The sequence below is a fragment of the Oryctolagus cuniculus genome, chromosome 10, assembly GCF_051225735.1.
Source record: "Oryctolagus cuniculus isolate XC-2025 breed Fujian yellow rabbit chromosome 10, ASM5122573v1, whole genome shotgun sequence".
Taxonomy (NCBI): Eukaryota; Metazoa; Chordata; class Mammalia; order Lagomorpha; family Leporidae; genus Oryctolagus; species Oryctolagus cuniculus.
Genome location: NC_142876.1, coordinates 101,620,753 through 101,640,297, shown reverse-complemented (window position 1 = coordinate 101,640,297; position 19,545 = coordinate 101,620,753). Strand labels below are relative to the sequence as shown.

Genomic DNA, 19,545 nt, shown 5'->3' with positions numbered 1-19,545 from the left:
ATTGAGTTACATGGGGTTGAAGAAATGAGAATGAACCTGCAAGGAGGTAAGGTATAGGGCCTTCCAGCCTCACAAGGCTGCGGGGTAGGAACTGTTTGGGATATGGATGGTGTGACTTTATGGCAGAACGGTACTGCTGGGCAGGAAGTCAGGAATTAGCCTGTGTGTGTGTGAGACCAGCACCTACCCTGGAAGCCCCTGGAGCCCAGCAATTTGCACTTGAAGGTCCTGCTCAGTCCCTGATAACCTGGAAAGGTCTTCCCAGCCCTTCCCCCAAGGACAGCTCCCAGGAGAATTCTCTCCTCAGGAATGGGTTACCTGACTGGATAGCACAGGGCAATAAATTCATCACAGAGCCCTAAGGGAAGCCCCTCCACTATGATCCCCCAGCAAATCTGGGGAGGAATTTGTTCATTTTCACCCAACAAACCCTTCTGCTAGGATTCCCCATCCTTTTTCCTGGAGGAGAGGGGGAGGTGGGTAAACAGACTCTCTTAAAAACCCGACCAGCACTGTGGCTCACTTGGTTACCCTCCGCCTGAGGTGCTGGCATCCCATATGGGTGCCGGGTTCTGGGTTCTAGTCCTGGTTTCTCCTCTTCCAGTCCAGCTCTCTGCTGTGGCCCAAGAGGGCAGTGGAGGATGGCCCAAGTGCTTGGGTCCCTTCACCCGCATGGGAGACCAGGAGGAGGCACCTGGCTCCTGGCTTCAGATAGGCGCAGCGCACCAGCCATAGAGCCATTTGGGGAACCAATGGAGGGAAGACCTTTCTCTCTCTCTCTTCACTGTCTATAACTCTACCTGTCAAAAAAAAAAAAAAAAAAAAAGGAGTCTAAACAGACTGCTTGCTTGCTCAGCCCTCTGCTCTCTGCTGAGCTACTCGCCTGGCCTGCCCAAGAGTATTCTCTCCATTCAACCATATGATCTTGCTCTCCCCCAGTCCCAGTGACTGGGCACTGTTCTCTCTATCCCTTCCATTCTGATGGATGCCCTATCCCCAATAAAGCCTTATCACTGGAGTCGGCGCTGTGGTGTAGCGAGTAAAGCCACCGCCTACAGTGCCAACATCTCATATGGGTGCCGGTTCGAGCCCCAGCTGCTCCACTTCTGATCCATCTCTCTGCTATGGCCCGGGAAAAGCAGTGGAAGAAGGCCCAAGTCCTTGGGTCCTTGCACCCACGTGAGAGACCTGGAAGAAGCACCTAGCTCCTGGCTTCAGATTGGCGCAGCTCCGACCATTGTGGCCAACTAGGGAATGAACCAGCAGATGGAAGGCCTCTCTCTCTCTCTCTGCCTCTCCTTCTCTGTGTATGTGACTCTGACTTTCAAATAAATAAATAAATGTTTAAAAAAAACCCACCACCTTATCAATTTGCTCCCTGTCTAATGCCTGAATTCTTCCTTGTGTGAAGACAAGAATCCAGTGGCTTCCATGGCTCTTTTCTCTGGTGACAGTACCCTTGTGCTGCTAAAAGATCACTGTTGCAACAACCTGCCCTCTGTCCCTCACCCTTGGCCCACTTTCCCTTTTTGGTGCCTGAGCAAGGCTGCTGTCACCAGTTGGTTGGTTTAGCAATCACTGGCTGCCACTTGACTGTGACAGAGAAATTGCTGGAGAGGGCCCCAATTTGCCCCGCATCCCTTCCCCATCAGGGCAAGAACAGGTGGCACTTCAAAGTGCACCACAGAGAGAAAGCAGCAGCCAGGAGGGAGTCCTCACCATCTGCTCTGTCCCCTTCACAAGGATGCCTCCAGGGGCTTCCCTATTTGACTTATCATCTACTGAACACCCAAAGGAGTAAAAGAATCTACCATCACTAACATGAAGTAACCAAAACACTCTATTTTAGAAGGGAAAATATTTCAAAGGGCAAATTATCCAGAATAACAGAGACTGTAAAAAAGTGTCCCTAAGCCATCGGAATGGCTGGCATTTGGCTGGAATGCAAACACACTTACAAGAGCTTCCTGGCAAAGGCCAAGGTTTCAGGATAGGCTCAAGGACTGGGTGGTATTAGGGATAGCTTCAGGGGGCAGCGCTGTGGTGCAGCGGGTCAAGCTTCTGCTGGCAACTTAGCCATCTCCCACATTAAAGTGCCAATTTGACTAATCCTTGGGGCTGCCACTGTGGCACAGCAGGTTATACCATCTGCAATGCTGGCATCACATATGAGGACAGGTTTGAGACCCGGCTGCTCCACTTTCCATTCAGTTCCCTGCTAATGCACCAGAGGAAGCAGCAGCAGATGTTGCAAGTACTTGGACCCCAGTCACCCACATGGGAAACCCAGATGGAGTTCCAGGCTGTTGCAACCGTTTGGGGAATGAACCAGCCAATGGAAGACATATCCCTCTGTCTTCCCTCTTCTCTCTGTAACTCTGCCTTTCAAACAAGTAAAATAAATCTTAGGTTTAAAAACGGTTTTCAGGGTGGGCATTTGGGAGGTAGCAGGTGATGGCCAAAGTACTGGGGTTCCTGTTACTCATGTAGGAAACCCACATGGAACTCCTGGCCCCTGAATTATTAAGCCTGGCCTCAGTCTGGTTTCGGCAGGGATTTGGGACTGAACCAGTGGATGGAAGCTCTATCTCTGTCTCTGTCATTTTGCTTTTCAAATAAAAACAAGTAAGCAAACATCAAAAAATACATATATGTATGTAAATTTCCACTTGGCCATAATTTCTATCTGGTCATCCAGAAATATCTTCCCAGGAATAAAGCAGTTTTCCTTAAATTCCCAAATCTTCAGCTTCCTGCCAGGTTGGTCACACCCTCAACTCTTATAGGGATAGGTCCCTGCCCCTCACCCATTCACACAGAATCATGGTTCTAAAAGCAAAGTCCAAGGCTCTCTGTGCAGCTGCAGCAAGGCAGGAAGTGCCAGTGGAACTGTAACTGTGCCCGTGAGATGGGACGGTGCCCGCAAAGCCCAGCTCCAGCAGTTAAATCAAGCTCTCCCTGCCACCAGACAAGGACAGCCTCACTTGTAATGCTCCAACTCCTGACCTTTCCTGGCCACACTGGGGATCATCATTTGCCAGATTAGTAGAGCCAGGCTGGAGAAACCAGATCACACAGCAACCCCAAAGCCCAGGACTAAAAACCCAGGATAGCTTCTGCCCTTTGGGAACAACTGACTTTCCATCTGCTAGCTCAGACACCTGTGGGGCTCAGGGCAGAGAGGGGAATGATTGAAGGGTCCACATGCCAAGCCTGCACTACAGAAGGTGGGACAGTTACCAACCAAGGCACTCTGGTCTACCCACCCTCCCTTGAGTAGTTGGGGCAGCCAGAGAAGGCTGGGGCAGCCAAAACTGCTTCTTCCTTCCTACCCCGGGCCCCTGCCTCAGGCTCCCAGGGAAGAATACTGGAACCCTGACAGCCTCCACCTGGCCACAGGCTGCCTGCTGCAATGTCCCAGAATCAAAAGAAAAAAAAATCACACAATGCAAAAATTAGAAACAATATTTATTGCTTCCTGTTAAAATAGAGCGCTCTCATGAGAAAAGTGTGTGCAAAAAGAGCCTTCCTACACCCTGGGCTCTCACTTATCCTGGCAGGCTGGGACTGTCCCGGCTGTGTAGGAGGGAAAGCTCTCTACCCACTCCTAGGAAATCAGGTTACTCTAGCCTTTGTTTTTCTTTTATGGGCCACACTAATCTTCTCTGTATCATTCCAATTTTGGTGGATATGCTGCCAAAATGAGCACATACAGTTTTACTTTTGATTACAAAAAAATATCAAAAGTGAATAGTTAGTAGGCTATCTATTCCTAGGCATTTATACCCTGTCCACTTGGACAAACAGACATGGGCCTTAAGTCCACATCAAACTGTGTAGCCTAGGATTAGATGACACCCTGGAAATCAGATGGGGGTTCCAGGCTAGGGACTAAAAAAAAAAATCCAGCTCCAGCTGGTTGCACAGTGTCTCTAGGGAGAGGCGGACAGTGCCTCTTTAGTGAGGAGAATTTTGGGTGTAGTAGGGCCAGCAGTCAGTCAGTAGGTAGCCTAGAAGTCACTTAGTCACTCCACAAATCCTCTTGAGATCTCTTAAACTGACAAGAGCGAATTCAAGTTCCAAATTGGCCCACCAAGTTATACAAGGCAGAAGATGTCATTAAGGCAACGGTCTCCCCAAGTCCACACACAGAGCTCTGATCCCACCATCCCCCTCCCCTCACCCTTCAGGACTGCCTAGTCCTGTCCACCGCTCCTCCTCGGTGATGGCCTCCAGCATCCAAAAGCCTTGAGCAGCCTTTAACCTCACAAGTTGGGGGTTGCCCAATTAAGGAACTTCATGGCAACTTCAAAGCCAAGGAAACAGGCCTGGGAAGGGGTTGGAAGGAAAAGAAAAGCCAGCAAGAGTGACTATTCATTCACAGCCCTCCCGCACTGCCACCAACACTGAGCTTAGCCAGAGCCTCTCCCTAACTCCACTCCCACCAAGGCCCTGGAGGCAAGCTATGTTCTCTCATTCCCAAGAGGAGAAAATGCACATCCCACAACTGCCCACTTCAGAATATCAAAACCAGAGGCTGTGGCTAAGGGTGGGGTTTTGAGAAAACCAAATCCCAGGAGCAAGCAAAAGTCAGCCCAACTACATAATGCTCTGAGCTCAGAAGGAAAAACACTGTGCCCGCCAGCTACTCACCGCATTGGCTGGGAAGGCTCGGATCATCACTGCGTTGAACCCCTTGTACAAAGATGTGATTCCTTCATCCCGGATCAGCTCCCTCAGCACATCTCGGAAGCCATTAGGATATTTCCCAGGAGGTGCTGTGGGTCAGAACCCCATTTTTTTAGGCTTCAGGCAGCTTCCTGCACAGACCATGGCAACCCCCATGATGATAGCCTAGTATTTAAGTCTTCCTTCAGGGTCAGGGCCAGCACCAGGGAGGACATGTTACAAGTCATATGGGACCAACCTACAGACAGCACAATTCACCTTGGAAGAAATGCACAAATGCTTGGATTTTAGTGCCAAGGGAGTTAGAGGATGAAACAGCCCCTGTGACCATGTAGGAGAGTGACTATTTTTGTCATTGTTGTTCAGCTGATTTTTGTTGCTGGATTTGACTTCATATCTCACTTATTTGGGGTTTAGACTGACATGAAAATGAATCTAGGGTTTCTAGAAACCAAAGCACTATGAGGGAGAATGTTGGTGAGACAGATGCTACAGCTGCTGTGGAGACTTTGTATCCCTAGAATGTATTTTTTTTTTTTTAAGATTCATGTATTTTTTTGAGAGGCAGAGTTACAAAGAAAGGGAGAGACAGACAGAGAGAAAGAGAGAGAGCAAGAGGGCTTCCAACCACTGGTTTACTCATCAAATGGCTGCAACAGCCGGAGCTGAGCCGATCTGAAGCCAGGAGCTTCTCCCACATGGGTACAAGGGCCCAAGCACTTGGGCCATCTTCCACTGCTTTCCCAGGCACATTAGCAGGAAGCTGGATCAGAAGTGGAGCAGCCAGGACTCAAAATGGTGCCCATATGGGATGCCACCACTACAAGCAGAGGCTTAATCTACTATGCCACAGCACCAGCCCTTCCCTAGGGTCTTAGGAACTCTGTATGAGGGGCCAGCACTGTGGTATAGCAGTTAAGCAACCACCTGCAGCACCAGCATCCCATATGGGCACTAGTTCGAGTCCTCGCTACTCCACTTCCGATCCAGTTCCTTGCTGATACACCTGGGAAAGCAGTGGAAAATGACTCAATTCCTTGGGTCCCTACACCCACATGGGAGACCTGGATGAAGCCCCTGGCTCCTGGCCTCACCCTGGCCCAGCTCTTGCCAGTGTAGCCATTTGGGGAGTGAACCAGCAGATGGAAGATATTCTCTCTCTCTCCCTCCCTCCCTCCCTCCTTCCATCCCTCCCTCCCTCTCTCTAAATCTGACTTTCAAATAAATACATCTTAGGAAAAAAACAAAATGAGGTGACTCACTTTGAAAAATAAAAGAAGAAATCTGTACCCCACCCACCACGCTATCCACCACTTACCAGTCTGGAAGCGGGACTTGAGCACATCTGGAGGAATTGCCACCGCCCAGTTGAAGATCCCTGCAATGCCACCAGCCACCAGGATCCGGGGCGCACTGAGCTCACTGACACTACAGAACGGCAACCACAGCCTCAGTCAGACAGTGGCTGTGAGAGTGCTGTTCAGACCTCAGCTTCTGAGGCAGATAGGGCAGTGACAGGGAGACGCTGGCTGAGGGAAGGGGTCCAAGGCCAGGACTCCTGGGAAGTGGCAGCTGTCACTCCTTGGAGGAAGCTCCATGCACCTGTTTGAAACACTTGCTCTGCTGAGTGAGGCACAAAATCAGAGGCACTTGCTGGACCTTAGCAGTCACAAGAGGAAGTGCACATGGAGCCAGAAACAAGTCCTGTTTCTGCTTTCAGACCCACCCAGAGGGGAACGCAGCCAACCCATGACTGCGGAAGGTGGTTTTTAAGTTTTGTTTTCCTCACCTCTTTCCCTCTGGAGTGAAGATATTTTTCAACCATTCATAGGTCATGAAATACATCCCAGTGGCTGGAACATCTGTCAGTGGCAAGAAAGAGGTGAATCAAAGTATATAAAACCCTCACAGATTTCTTGAGTCTGAAAAAGCCAAGCACTGGACCCATCACGGTTTCCGGAGAAGTTTCTCAGAGGCCACATCCGACTGGCAGTCATCACTTGGCAGCTACCGTGCACGGCTCTAGGCCAAGCCCCGGCAGGCGTGAACGCAAACACACAGGGCAGCATTTCATCCTTGGCGTTCCCCCAGTGTGGTCACCACTGATGCCCACTGCAACAAGCAAGAACCAGCTAGTGCAGCTGGCTTTCCTCCAAGCTGCCATCACAGGTCAAGGCTGAGGCTGTCTCTACCTCTCCGACTGCCACCCCCCAGGATGTACCTCTCAAAACCAGGGCGTGCCCCATTGTCCTTATGTTATTCTTTCTTCCTACCCTCCCCTCCAGCCACAATCCCTATCCACCAACTTTCTATTTCCTGCCAACTACCAGTATCATGATTATAAATATATATATGTTTTATATATATGTTTTATATATGTTTATATATATATATATATATATATATATATAATATTTGAGAGGCAGAGGCAGAGAAATAGAGAGAGGTCTTCAATCTGCTGGTTTGCTCTCCAAAAGGCTGCAACAGCTGGAGCTGGGCTGATCCGGAACCAGGAGCCTATTCCGAGGCTCCCATGCGAGTGCAGGGCCCCAAGCACTTGGGCCATCTTCTGCTGCTTTCCCAGGCCACAGCAGGGAGCTGGATCAGAAGTGGAGCAGCTGGGACTTGAACCAGTGCCCATATGCGATGCCAGCACTGCAGGCAGCGGCTTTACTTGCTGCGCCACAGCATCGGCTTCCACTATCATGACTTCTACCAGCAGACACTCATCTGTGTCGGTGCCGGCCATGGTTACATTAGAATGACCAAACCAGGAGGTATTTATTGGAGTTCTGGTCTGCCCAAGGCTAATTGGGCAATCCAGGAAAGACCCTCAGGGGCAGCCCCACCTCAGGTCACCTTCCCAGGTGACCCAGGGTGAAGGCCTCAGAGGTTACCTCGCATAAGGGTAAGCACAGTCCCTTTGTAGATGCCTCGGATCCCAGACTCCTGAAACAGCTTCTTGGCACAGTCCAAGGGACCAGCGTACTTAGTTTCCCCTGAAGAAGCCTGAATCTGGAAGAGAAGGGAGGGCCATCAACTTATAACAACAACATCAAAGACAACAGACACAACAGGCTACATACGGAAAATGACAGTGAGAGTAAAAGTGGCCAATGTGTGTTAGACCAATGAAAGACTGCACAGCCAAAGTGAAGTGTATTTGGAATAATAAAGGGAAATGTGCTACAAAACAAGGCTATGCAAAAATACCCCAAAATATACACAGACTGACTAAACATACAATCAATAGAAAAGCTGGAAACTAAGTTGAGGCACACTAGCAGGGAACTGGATTGGAAGCACAGCAGCCTGGACTTGAACTAGCACTCTGATACGGGATGCCAGCTTCACAGGTAGCAGCTCAATGTCCTCTGCCACAACGCCTATCCGTGTTTATGCTTTTATTACAATGACAATGACTCAGTAGAGGAAAAAAAAAACCTGTTGTTGTTCAAAGAGACAGGGGATTGAGCATTTGGTAGAGAAGTAAAGATGCCACTTGAGATCCTTGCATCCCATATTGGGGTGGCTGGGTTTGAGCTCCAGCTCTGCTTTTTTTAATTTTTGACAGGCAGAGTGGACAGTGAGAGAGAGAGACAGAGAGAAAGGTCTTCCTTTTCCGTTGGTTCACCACCCCCAATGGCCGCTGAGGCCGGCGCACCACGCTGATCTGAAGCCAGGAGCCAGGTGCTTCTCCTGGTCTCCCTTGCGGGTGCAGGGTCCAAGCACTTGGGTCATCCTCCACTGCACTCCTGGGCCACAGCAGAGAGCTGGAAGAGGAGCAACTGGGACAGAATCTGGTGCCCCGACTGGGACTAGAACCTGGGGTGCCAGCACCGCAGGTGGAGGATTAGCCTATTGAGTCGCGGTGCCGGCCCCAGCTCCGCTTCTGATTCCAGCTTCTTGCTAACGTACACCCTGGGAGACAGCAGGTGATGGCTCAAATATCTGGGTCCTGCCATCCACATGGGACATTCAGACTGAGTCCTGGGCTATTAGCTCCTGCTTTTGACCTGGAACAGCCTCAGCTGTTGTGGGCATCTAAAGAATGAATCAGCAGATCAAAGATCTCTCGTTGTCTGTCTTTCTCTGTCTCTCTGCCCTTCAAATAAGTTTGTAAAACTAAATAAATATGCCTTTAAATAAAGAGAGAGAGAATTATTAGAGTAATACCTAAGGCTGGGCGAAAGGGAATGGGACACACATAAGGCACCCAGAGTCAGGGAGAAGGAAAGGCCAATCTTGGATACAACAGCAGGTAGGGAGGTGGTGTTAGAAGGCACTCGGGGGGCAAGTGCTGTGCATAGTGGGTAAAGCTGCCGCCTGCAGTGCCAGCATCCCATATGGGTACAGATTCAAGTCCTGGCTGCTCTACTTCTGATCCAACTCTCTGCTATGGTCTGGGAAAGCAGTAGAAGATGGCTCAAGTCCTCAGGCCCCTGCATCCATGTGGGAGACCTGGAAGAAACTCCTGGCTCCTGGCTTCGGATCAGCGCACCTCCGGCTGATGCGGCTATTTTGGGAGTGAAACAGTGGATGGAAGACCTCTCTCTCTCTGTCTCTTCTTCCTCTCCTTTGCTCTCTGTATAACTCTGACTCTCAAATAAGTAAATAAATTTTAAAATAAATAAATCTCAAAAATAAAAAAGAAGGCACTGGGGATATCCTCTCTCTCTTTTTTTTTTTTTAAGCTTTATTTATTTATTTGAAAGACAGAGAAATAGAGAGAAACAGAGGCAGAAAGATTTTCTGGAGCCAGCACCGTGGCGTAGCGGGTGGAGCTGCCACCTACAGTGCCAGCATTCCATGTGGGCACCAGTTCGAGACCCGGCTGCTCCACTTCTGGTCCAACTCTCTGCTGTGGCCTGGGTGCACAGTGGAAGATGGCCCAAGTCTTTGGGCCCCTGCACCCACGCGGGAGACCCGGGGGAGGCTCCTGGCTCCCAGCTTTAGATCGGCACAGCTCCGGCCTGTTGGGGAGTGGACCAGTGGATGAGGACCTCTCTCTCTCTCTCTCTCTCTCTCTTTCTCTGCCTCTCCTTCTCTCTCTTTGTAACTGTGACTTTCAACTAAAAATAAATAAATCTTTAAAAAAAAAAAAAAAGAAAGAAAGATCTTCCATCTGCTGGTTCACTCCCCAAATGGCTGTAACAGTCAGGGTAGGTCCAGGATGAAGCCAGGAGTCTGGAACTCCATCCAGGTCTCCCATGTGGGTGGCAGGGGCCCAAGCACTTGGGCCATCTGCTGCCTTCTTAGGCACATTGGCAGGGAGCTGGATCAGAAGTGGAACAGCTGGGACTCGAACCAGCACCCACAAGGGATGCTGACATTAACTCGCTGCACAATGCTGGCCCCTCAAGTCCTCTTCTGATGGTTTCATTTTCTCAGAGAAGCAGATCATCCACAGAGAGGGTAGAGGTTGAGAAGAGGAAAGACAGGAAGGGCCTGGCGCTGTGGCAGAGTAGGCTAAGCTTGCAACCGCAGCTTTGGCTTCCCATATGGGCACTGGTTCGTGTCCCAGCTGCTCCTCTTCTGATCCAGCTCTCCGTTATGGCCTAGGAAAGCAACAGAACATGGCTCAAGTGCTGGGGCCCCTGCACCCAGGTGGGAGACCCAAACGAAGCTCTGGTTCCTGGCTTCAGATCCGCCTGGCTCCAGCTGTTGCAGCCATTTGGGAAGTAAACCAGCAGATGGAAGACCTCTCTCTCTCTGTGTGTCTGTCGCTCCCTATTTGTCTGTAGCTCTCTCAAATAAATAAAATAAAATCTTTTTAAAAAAAAACATAACGAAGACTTCACTCAGCAGAGTGCGAGGGTGCAGAGAAGACAAAGGATAAACATCCGAGTTACAAGCAGAAAAGAACTTCAGGCATGGATGAAAAACAAGAAGCTACCATAAGGGAAAAGACCGATAGACAAAGCTACTGAATACAAATACTCCCTAGGTGTAGCAAATACACAGACTTTTGTTTCCCGGGAGATAAGAGTTGAAGTACTTTTCCCTGTTCCCTGACTGCAAAAACAAAGAAAAAAATCTCCAGATGTCATTCTTCAATAGGACAAGCATCTGAAAGCTTAGAGAGAAGGCAGTTAAGTCAGTAACGCTGGGACTTGAGGGATGACAAGGTGATGAGTTCCCTGGGTTTTCTCTGCCTCTGCCTCGTATTTCAGATTTGGAGCTAAGAAGCTAGCAACCCAGAAACATTCATAGACCCAGATCAAAAATATGTCCAAACAAATGCCTGCATTTGCTACACAAAGGGCCAGAAAAAGGACAGTCTTAAACTGTGGCTTCTCCTCTAACCACATCAGCAAAAACCAAGTGGGGAGCACCGTGATGAAGCACCCAGCACACGGCCACGCAGGGGTCAGAGAAGGCCGAGCAGGGAACCAGGGATTCCATGCCCCACAGCTGGGAGCCTGCCCCCTCCTGGCCTGCACCCACTCTCAGGCGTCAACAGAGGCCAAACAGGGAACCTGAACTTCACCTCCACCCAGCAGTCCTGGAGCTGCAGCCTTCCCATTCCTGCTGAGTGATGTGATGCCACAGAAAGTGACCTGAAACTCGAAGTTTAAATAAGGTCCAGAGTTCCGGCATCGTCCATCCATATCTAAGTTTTTTGGTTTTTTTTTTTTTTTTTTTTTTTTTTTTTGGACAGGCAGAGTGGATAGTGAGAGAGAGAGACAGAGAGAAAGGTCTTCCTTTGCCGTTGGTTCACCCTCCAATGGCCGCCGCGGCCGGCGTGCTGCGGCCGGCGCACCGCGCTGATCCGATGGCAGGAGCCAGGAGCCAGGTGCTTTTCCTGGTCTCCCATGGGGTGCAGGGCCCAAGCACCTGGGCCATCCTCCACTGCACTCCCTGGCCACAGCAGAGGGCTGGCCTGGAAGAGGGGCAACCGGGACAGAATCCGGCGCCCCGACCGGGACTAGAACCCGGTGTGCTGGCGCCGCTAGGCGGAGGATTAGCCTAGTGAGCCGCGGCGCCGGCCCATATCTAAGTTTTAACTGAAAAATGACTCATCATACTTAAAGCCAGGAAGATCCCAAGATGAAAAGACAAGCAACAGATGACACCACCCAGATACTGGGAATGCTGGAATTATCTGACAAAGAGTTTAAATCAGCCATGATCCTTCAGTGGACAATATGGTCATGCTTAACGTAGATGGAAAATACAAAAGCTAACGGCAAAGAAGTAGACAGTCTCAGTATAGAAACAAGATACAACGGAAACCAAACGGAAATTGTACAAATCAAACAAAAAGCTTAGTGGGAGGCTTGCTCAACCGGGAACAGACAAGGGGGAATCAGTGAACTGGAGGATGAACAACGAAAATCAGTCAATCTGAACAACCAAGACAGAAAAGACTAAAATGAAATGAGCAGAACCTCGAGGATCTGCAGGACAATAATTTAAAAGTCTAATATTAGGCTGGCGCTGTGGCTCAATAGGCTAATCCTCCGCCTTGCAGCACCAGCACACCGGGTTCTAGTCCCGGTCGGGGCACCGGATTCTGTCCCAGTTGCCCCTCTTCCAGGCCAGCTCTCTGCTGTGGCCAGGGAGTGCAGTGGAGGATGGCCCAAGTAATTGGGCCCTGCACCCCATGAGAGACCAGGATAAGTACCTGGCTCCTGGCTTCAGATCAGCATGATGCACCAGCCGCAGTGCGCTGGCTGTGGCGGCCATTGGAGGGTGAACAAACGGCAAAGGAAGACCTTTCTCTCTGTCTCTCTCTCTCTCACTGTCCACTCTGCCTGTCAAAAATAAATAAATAAATAAATAAGAGGAAAAAAATAAAAGCAGCAGCAGCAGCTGAACAAAACCAAACAGTAAACCTAAAGAAATCTATGCCAAGACTATCAAAATTGAACTTCTGAAAACTAAAAAATAAAGAAAAAAATCTCAAGGATGGCCAGGAAAAATAAACATCTGCAGGAGATAAACAATTTGAATGACAGCAAAAATCAGGAAGTGCAGAAGGAGGAGGCCCAGCACTTTTCAAGTGCTAAAAGAAAACTGCCAACTGAGAATCCCACATTCTGTGAAAAGGGAAAATCAGACACTCCAAGACAAATGGAAGGAAGACTCTGTTAGCAGCCAATTTACCTCCGAAAAATGGCTCCAGGAAGTTCTCTAAACACAAAGGAAACAATAAAAGAAGGAACCTTTGAACACTAGAGAGTAAGAAAGAACAGGTAAGCAAAAATATGGGACATTATGTAATAAAAATAGGAGGGACATTGCATAATGATAAAAAGGTGAATCCACCAAGAAGACACAGTAATACTAAATATGTATAAACCAGGGGCCGGCGCTGTGGTGCAGCAGGTTAACGCCCTGGCCCGAAGCGCCGGCATCCCATATGAGTGCCTGTTCTAGTCCCGGCTACTCCTCTTCCGATCCAGCTCTCTGTTATGGCCTGGGCAAGCAGCAGAAGATGGCCCAGGTCCTTGGGCCCCTGTACCTACATGGGGACCTGGAAGAAGCTCCTGGCTCCTGACTTCAGATCGGCGCAGCTCTGGCCATTACAGCCATCTGGGAGTGAAACAGCAGATGGAAGACCTCTCTCTCTCTTCTGTTTCTACCTCTCTATGTAACTTTGTCTTTAAAAAAAAAAAAAAAAAAAAGATTTATTTATTTATTTGAAAGTCAGAGTCACACACACAGAGAAGGAGAGGCAGAGAGAGAGAGCGCGCGAGAGCGAGCAGTCAGGACTTGAAGCAGCACTCATATGGATGCCAGCACTGCAGGCGGTGGCTACACCACAGCCACAGCACCGGCTCCAACTCTTTCAAATAAATAAAAATAAAATCCAAAAAAAATTGTATAAGCCAAACACAAAATCTGCAAAGTGTACAAACAAAAACTGATTGCACTGAAAGGAGAAACAGATACACCTACAACTCAGGTTGAAGATTTCAAATCCTTCTATCAACAATCGATAGGACTAAATATAAAGTCAGCAATAGAGGAGAGCTCAACACCACCCCTGACCATAGGATCTCACTGGCTGCTACAGATCACTTCATCAAAGGACAGCAAAATACAAATTCTTTTCAATATCTGCGGAACATTACCGAGACGGATCATAAAAATTAACCAACAGGGGCCGGAGCTGTGGCTCAGTAGGTTAATCCTCCGCTTGTGGCACCGGCATCCATATGGGCTCTGGTTCTAGTCCCAACTGCTCCTCTTCCAATCCAGCTCTCTGCTAAGGCCTGGGAAAGCAGTGGAGGATGGCCCAAGTGCTTGGGCCCCAGCACCTACGTAGGAGACCAGGAGGAAGCACCTGGCTCCTGGCTTCGGATCGGCGCAGCTCTGGCCGTTGCACCCATTTGGGGAGTGAACCAACGGAAGGAAGACCTTTCTCTTTGTCTCTCCCTCTCACTGTCTGTAACTCTACCTTTCAAATGAATTGATCTTTTTAAAAAATTAATAAACAACAAATATAAGAGAATTTAAATCATACAAAGGATGTTCCTTGGCCACAATGGAATCAAGCTTGAAGTCAACTATTTCTAAATATCTGGAAACAAAACAATACTCTTCTACATAAACCATGGTTCAAAGAGGAATCAAAGGAAATAAACACATTGCACTGACTGTAAAATGAAAATACAATAAAAACGGGTGGAAAACTCCATACAAATGTGTGGAAAGCAACTGAAGTGGTCCTGAGAGGAAAGCGCTCAGACACAGCACTACCTGCACACAACAGAGGAGCGGCCGCGAGTCGGTAATCCAAGTTCCCACTCAAAACCCTACTAAAAGAAATCCAAAATGAACCCCAACAGATGAAGGAAGTAAAAAACCTAAAGCCGGCGCCACGGCTCACTAGGCTAATCCTCCGCCTTGCGGCGCCGGCACACCAGGTTCTAGTCTCGGTCGGGGCGCCGGATTCTGTCCCGGTTGCCCCTCTTCCAGGCCAGCTCTCTGCTGTGGCCAGGGAGTGCAGTGGAGGATGGCCCAGGTGCTTGGGCCCTGCACCCCATGGGAGACCAGGAGAAGCACCTGGCTCCTGGCTCCTGCCATCGGATCAGCGCGGTGCGCCGGCCGCGGCGGCCATTGGAGGGTGAACCAACGGCAAAAGGAAGACCTTTCTCTCTGTCTCTATCTCTCACTGTCCACTCTGCCTGTCAAAAAAAAAAAAAAAAACAAACAAACAACCTAAGAGCAAAATCAACGAAACTAAAAATAGAGAAAACCAATGAAAGTAAGAGTTGTTTGTTTGAAAATATTGATAAAATTGACAAACTTCTAGAAAGACTGAAAGAGGAGAAAGAAGTCACGAAATGATCAGTATCATGAATAAAATAAGAATACAGCCACAGATGCTGCAGGTATCAGAACCAGGGACACTATAAATAGCTCTACACACAGATCATGTAACTAAGAGGAAAAAGCAAAAGCATGACCTGCTACAACTCACCCCACAGGAAATCAAACATCTGAATTGCCATGTAAGTAACCACTAAGAGAACTGAATCCATATTTTTTTTATTTTTTTAAATAAAGATTTATTTATTTACTTGAAAGTCAGAATTACAGAGAGAGAACGAGAGGCAGACAGATTAAGAGAGATCTTCCATCTGCTGGTTCACTCCCCATTTGGCCACAACGGTGGGAGCTTGGCCGATCCGAAGCCAGGAGCCAGGAGCTTCTTCCAGGTCACCCATGTGGGTGCAGGGCGCCAAGGACTTAGGCCATCTTCTACTACTTTCCAAGGCCATAGCAGGGAGCTAGATCAGAAGTGGAGCAGCTGGGACTCGAACCAGCGCCCATATGGAATGCTGGCACTACAGGTGGCGGCTTTACTCCCTACGCCACAGCGCCAGCCTGGAATTCACACTTTTTAAGCTCCTCCCACAAGCTCTCCAAACCAAGATGGTTTCACAAGGGAATTTTTTTTTTTAAATTTGTTTACTTATTTGAAAAGCAGAGTTGCAGAGAGCAGGGAGCAGAGAGTCCATCCATCCACTGGTTCACTCCCCAAATAGCTGCAACTAGGGCTGGGCCAAGCAGAAGTGAGCTTCCTCCAGGTCTCCCACATGGGTTGCTGGTCCCAAGTACTGGGGCCATCTTCACTGCTCTCTCAGGAACATTATCAGGAAGCTGGATCAGAGTGGAGCAACTGGGACTTGAACCTGCACCCATACGGGATGCTGTCATCGCAGGCAGCAGTTTAACCAGCTACCCCACAACACTGGAGCCTTCACTGGAGAATTCTATCAAATATTTAAATAAAAATTGATAACAGGGTCCATATTGTGGTGCAGAGGGTTAAGCTACCTCCCATGTCATTTGCATCCCATATGAGCACTATGAGTCCTGGCTGCTCCACTTCTGATCCAGCTCCCTGCTAATGCACCGTAACGCGGTGGAATATAGCCCCAGTGCTTCAAACCCTGCCATGAAATAAATCATTTATTTCAGATGGGAGTCCCACATGGAGTTCTAGGTTCCTGGCTTCAGCTTGAACCTTTTGCAGCCATTTGGGGAGTGTACCAGTGTATGGAAGATCTCTGTCTCTCCTCTCTGTGATTCTGCTTTTCAAATAAATAAATACATAAATCTTAAAAAAAAAAAAAAAAGGATGACAGATGAAAATCCCTCATGAATACAGATCCTTAATGAAATATAAGCAAAAATCCTTAATGAAATATAAGCTCCGGGCTGGTGCTGTGGCATATTGGGTAAAGCCGCTGCCTACAGTGCCGGCATCCTATATGGGCACCAGTTTGAGTCCTGGCTGCTCCATTTCTGATCCAGCTCTCAGCTTGGCCTGGGAAAGCAGTAGAAAATGGCCCAAGTACTTGGACCTCTGCACCCACATAGGAGACCTGGAAGAAGCTCCTGGCTCCTGGCTTCATATCAACACACTCTGGCCATTATGGCCATCTGGGGAGTGAACCAGCAGATGGAAGAATTCTTCCCCTCTCTCTCTCTCTGCCTCTGCCTCTCTGTAACTCTGCCTTTCAAATAAATAAATAAATCTTTTTTATTTTATTTATTTGAAAGGCAGAGTTACAGAGAGAGGTAGAGACAGAGAGAGAGGTCTTCCATCCACTGGTTCACTCCCCAATTGGCCGCAATGGCCGGAGCTGCGCCGATCCGAAGCCAGGAGCCAGGAGCTTCCTCCGGGTCTCTCACGTGGGTGCAGGGGCCCAAGGACTTGGGCCATCTTCTATTGCTTTCCCAGACCATAGCAGAGAGCTGGATCGGAAGTGGAGTAGCCAGGACTAGAAATGGCACCCTTATGGGATGCTGGCACTTCAGGCCAGGGTGTTAACCTGCTGTGCCACAGTGCCGGCCCCATCAAATAAATAAATAAATCTTTAAAAAAAAAGAAATATAAGCTAACAGATTTCAACATATATAAAAAGGATTATACACCATATATATTTTAGCAATGCAAGGCTAGTTCAATAATTTGAAAATCATTAATATAATCTAATATATTGACAAGTTAAAGATAAATCACAGTATCATATCAATTGGTGCAGAAAAATATTTGAAAAAAGTCAATAGCCATTCATGATAAAACTCTGAGAAAACTATAAGCAGAATATAATTTCCTCAACTTAATAAGTAACACCTATCTAAAAACATATCTAATATTATGTCTAACAGTGAAAGAATTCATTCTTCCCTCTAAGATCAGGAACAGAGCAAAATGTACACTTTCACCACGCTAATTCAATATAGTACTGAAAGTTCTAGCCAGGGAAATAAGGAAATAAAATGCAAACATCAGATATGAAGAAATTAAACTGTCCTTATTTGCAAATAATGTGACTGTCTACATAGGAAAGCACAAGGAATCTAAGAAAAAAAAATCCTAGGAAAAAAAACAAAGTTCCTGAAGGTTGCAAGACACAAGATAAACACAACCAATTAAATTTCTATAAACTTGCAGTGAACACATGTACAATTAATTTAAAATTATGTATCATTCACTCTTCCATTTTATAAGGCAAAAAGGAGAAAAACGTTTATCTGTAAATGTATGAAAACGTGTATAGGAATTATATGCTGAAACCTACACAATACTAAATAAGAGTTCTAAATAAATGGAGAGACATATCACGTCCATTGGTTGGAAGACTCAAAATAACAAATGTGTCAATTCTACCCAAATTGAACTATAAATATAACAAAATTCTTGTCAAAATCTCAGCAAGATTTTTCTAAATTGTCCTAAAACTTTTTATGAAAATATAAGGAAATTAGAATACTTAGAATAGTCTTTTTACAGGGGCCAGCACCGTGGCTCACTTGGTTAATCCTCCACCTGCGGCATTGGCATCCCAAATCACGCCGGGTTCTAGACCCAGCTGCTCCTCTTCTTCCAGTCCAGTTCTCTGCTGTGGCCTGGAAGGGCAGTAGAAGATGGCCCAAGTGCTTGGGCCCTGCACCCACTTGGGAGACCAGGAGGAAGCACCTGGCTCCTGGCTTTGGAATGGCACAGCGCCGGCTATGGCGGCCATTTGGGGAGTGAACCAACAGAAGGAAGATCTTTCTCTCTGTCTCTCTCTCACTGTCTAACTCTGTCTATCAAACAAAAAACAAAACAAAACAAAAAACAAACAAACAAACAAAAACAAACAAACAAACAAAAAAACTAAAGGGGTAGACATTTGTCCCAGCAGTTAAGTTACTGCTTGGGATGCCCACATCCCAAATAGGAGTGCCTGGTTCAAATCTTGGTTCTTCCATTTTCAGTCCAGCTTCCTGCTAATGCGAACCATGTGAAGCAGCAGATGACCCCACGTGGGAGACGAGACTGAGTTCTGGGATCCGGCCAGGCCCAGCTCTGGTTGTTGCAGGCATTTGGGGAATGAATCAGCAGATAGAAAACCTGTCTTTCCCTCTGACTTTCAAATAAACAAACATAGGCGCTGTGGCACAGTAGGTTAAGCCTCGACCTGAGGCACCAGCATCCCATATGGGTGCCGGTTCAAGACCTGGCTGCCCCATTTCTGATCCAGTTCCCTGCTAATGAGTATGGGAAGGCAGCAGAAGATGGCCCAAGTATTTGGGTCCCTGCACCCACAAGGGAGACCCAGAAGAAGCTCCTGGCTCTTGGCTTAAGATCGGCCCAGCTCCGGCTATTGCAGCCATTTGGGGAGTGACCCGCAGATGGAAGACCTTTCTCTCTCTCTCTCCATCTCTCTCTCTAACTCTGCCTCTCAAATAAATAAATAAATCTTTAAAAAAATAAAAATAAAATGAACATAAATAAAATTTTTAAAGATATAAATCTGTAAGTAAAACTTTTACAGGAAAACATAACAGAAAAGCTTCTCAAAGTTCTTAGACTTAATACCCAAAGCTCAAGCCATAAAAGGAAAATTAATAAACTGGACTTCATCACAATTAAAAATATTTGTTCTGCAAAAGATCCAATTATGAGGATGAACAGACTAGGAGAATATATTTACAAACCACATAACTCATAAGACAGTAGTATCTAGAATATATAAAGGACTCCCAAAATTCAACAACAAAGAATCCAGTTAACAAAATGGGCAAAACACATGAACAAACATTTCACCAAAGAAGATATTTAAATGGCAAATAAACACGTGAAAAGATGTTTGACAGCCTTAGTTATTAAGGAAATACAAATTAAAACAAAAAGCTATCACGATTTTGCCAATCAGAAAAGCTAAAATAAAACGTTAACACATCAAATATCAAAATAGAGAAATGCCAAACAGAAATTAGACTACTCATCTTACTGGTGGAAACATAAATTGGTATAAATACTTTGGAAAACAGATTAGTAGTATTTTTTTTTTTTTTTTGACAGGCAGAGTGGACAGTGAGAGAGAGAGACAGAGAGAAAGGTCT

At 47.3% G+C, this 19,545-nt stretch overlaps 1 protein-coding gene and 1 pseudogene across 1 annotated transcript in view; both read right to left on the bottom strand.

Moving 5' to 3' along the window:
• Nucleotides 1-3,451: 3,451 nt before the first annotated feature.
• SLC25A20 (solute carrier family 25 member 20) overlaps nucleotides 3,452-19,545 on the bottom strand; it is a 32,544-nt gene continuing 16,450 nt past the window's right edge. The window contains exons 5-9 of the mRNA XM_002713398.6: nucleotides 7,587-7,704; nucleotides 6,479-6,551; nucleotides 6,008-6,117; nucleotides 4,654-4,778; nucleotides 3,452-4,328 (exon numbers count right to left, since the gene is read on the bottom strand). Coding sequence (XP_002713444.2) covers nucleotides 4,266-4,328; nucleotides 4,654-4,778; nucleotides 6,008-6,117; nucleotides 6,479-6,551; nucleotides 7,587-7,704 — 489 coding nt within the window. The 3' untranslated portion in view covers nucleotides 3,452-4,265. The remainder of the gene's footprint in view (nucleotides 4,329-4,653; nucleotides 4,779-6,007; nucleotides 6,118-6,478; nucleotides 6,552-7,586; nucleotides 7,705-19,545) is intronic.
• Nucleotides 3,609-3,709, bottom strand: LOC149124371 (U6 spliceosomal RNA; annotated as a pseudogene).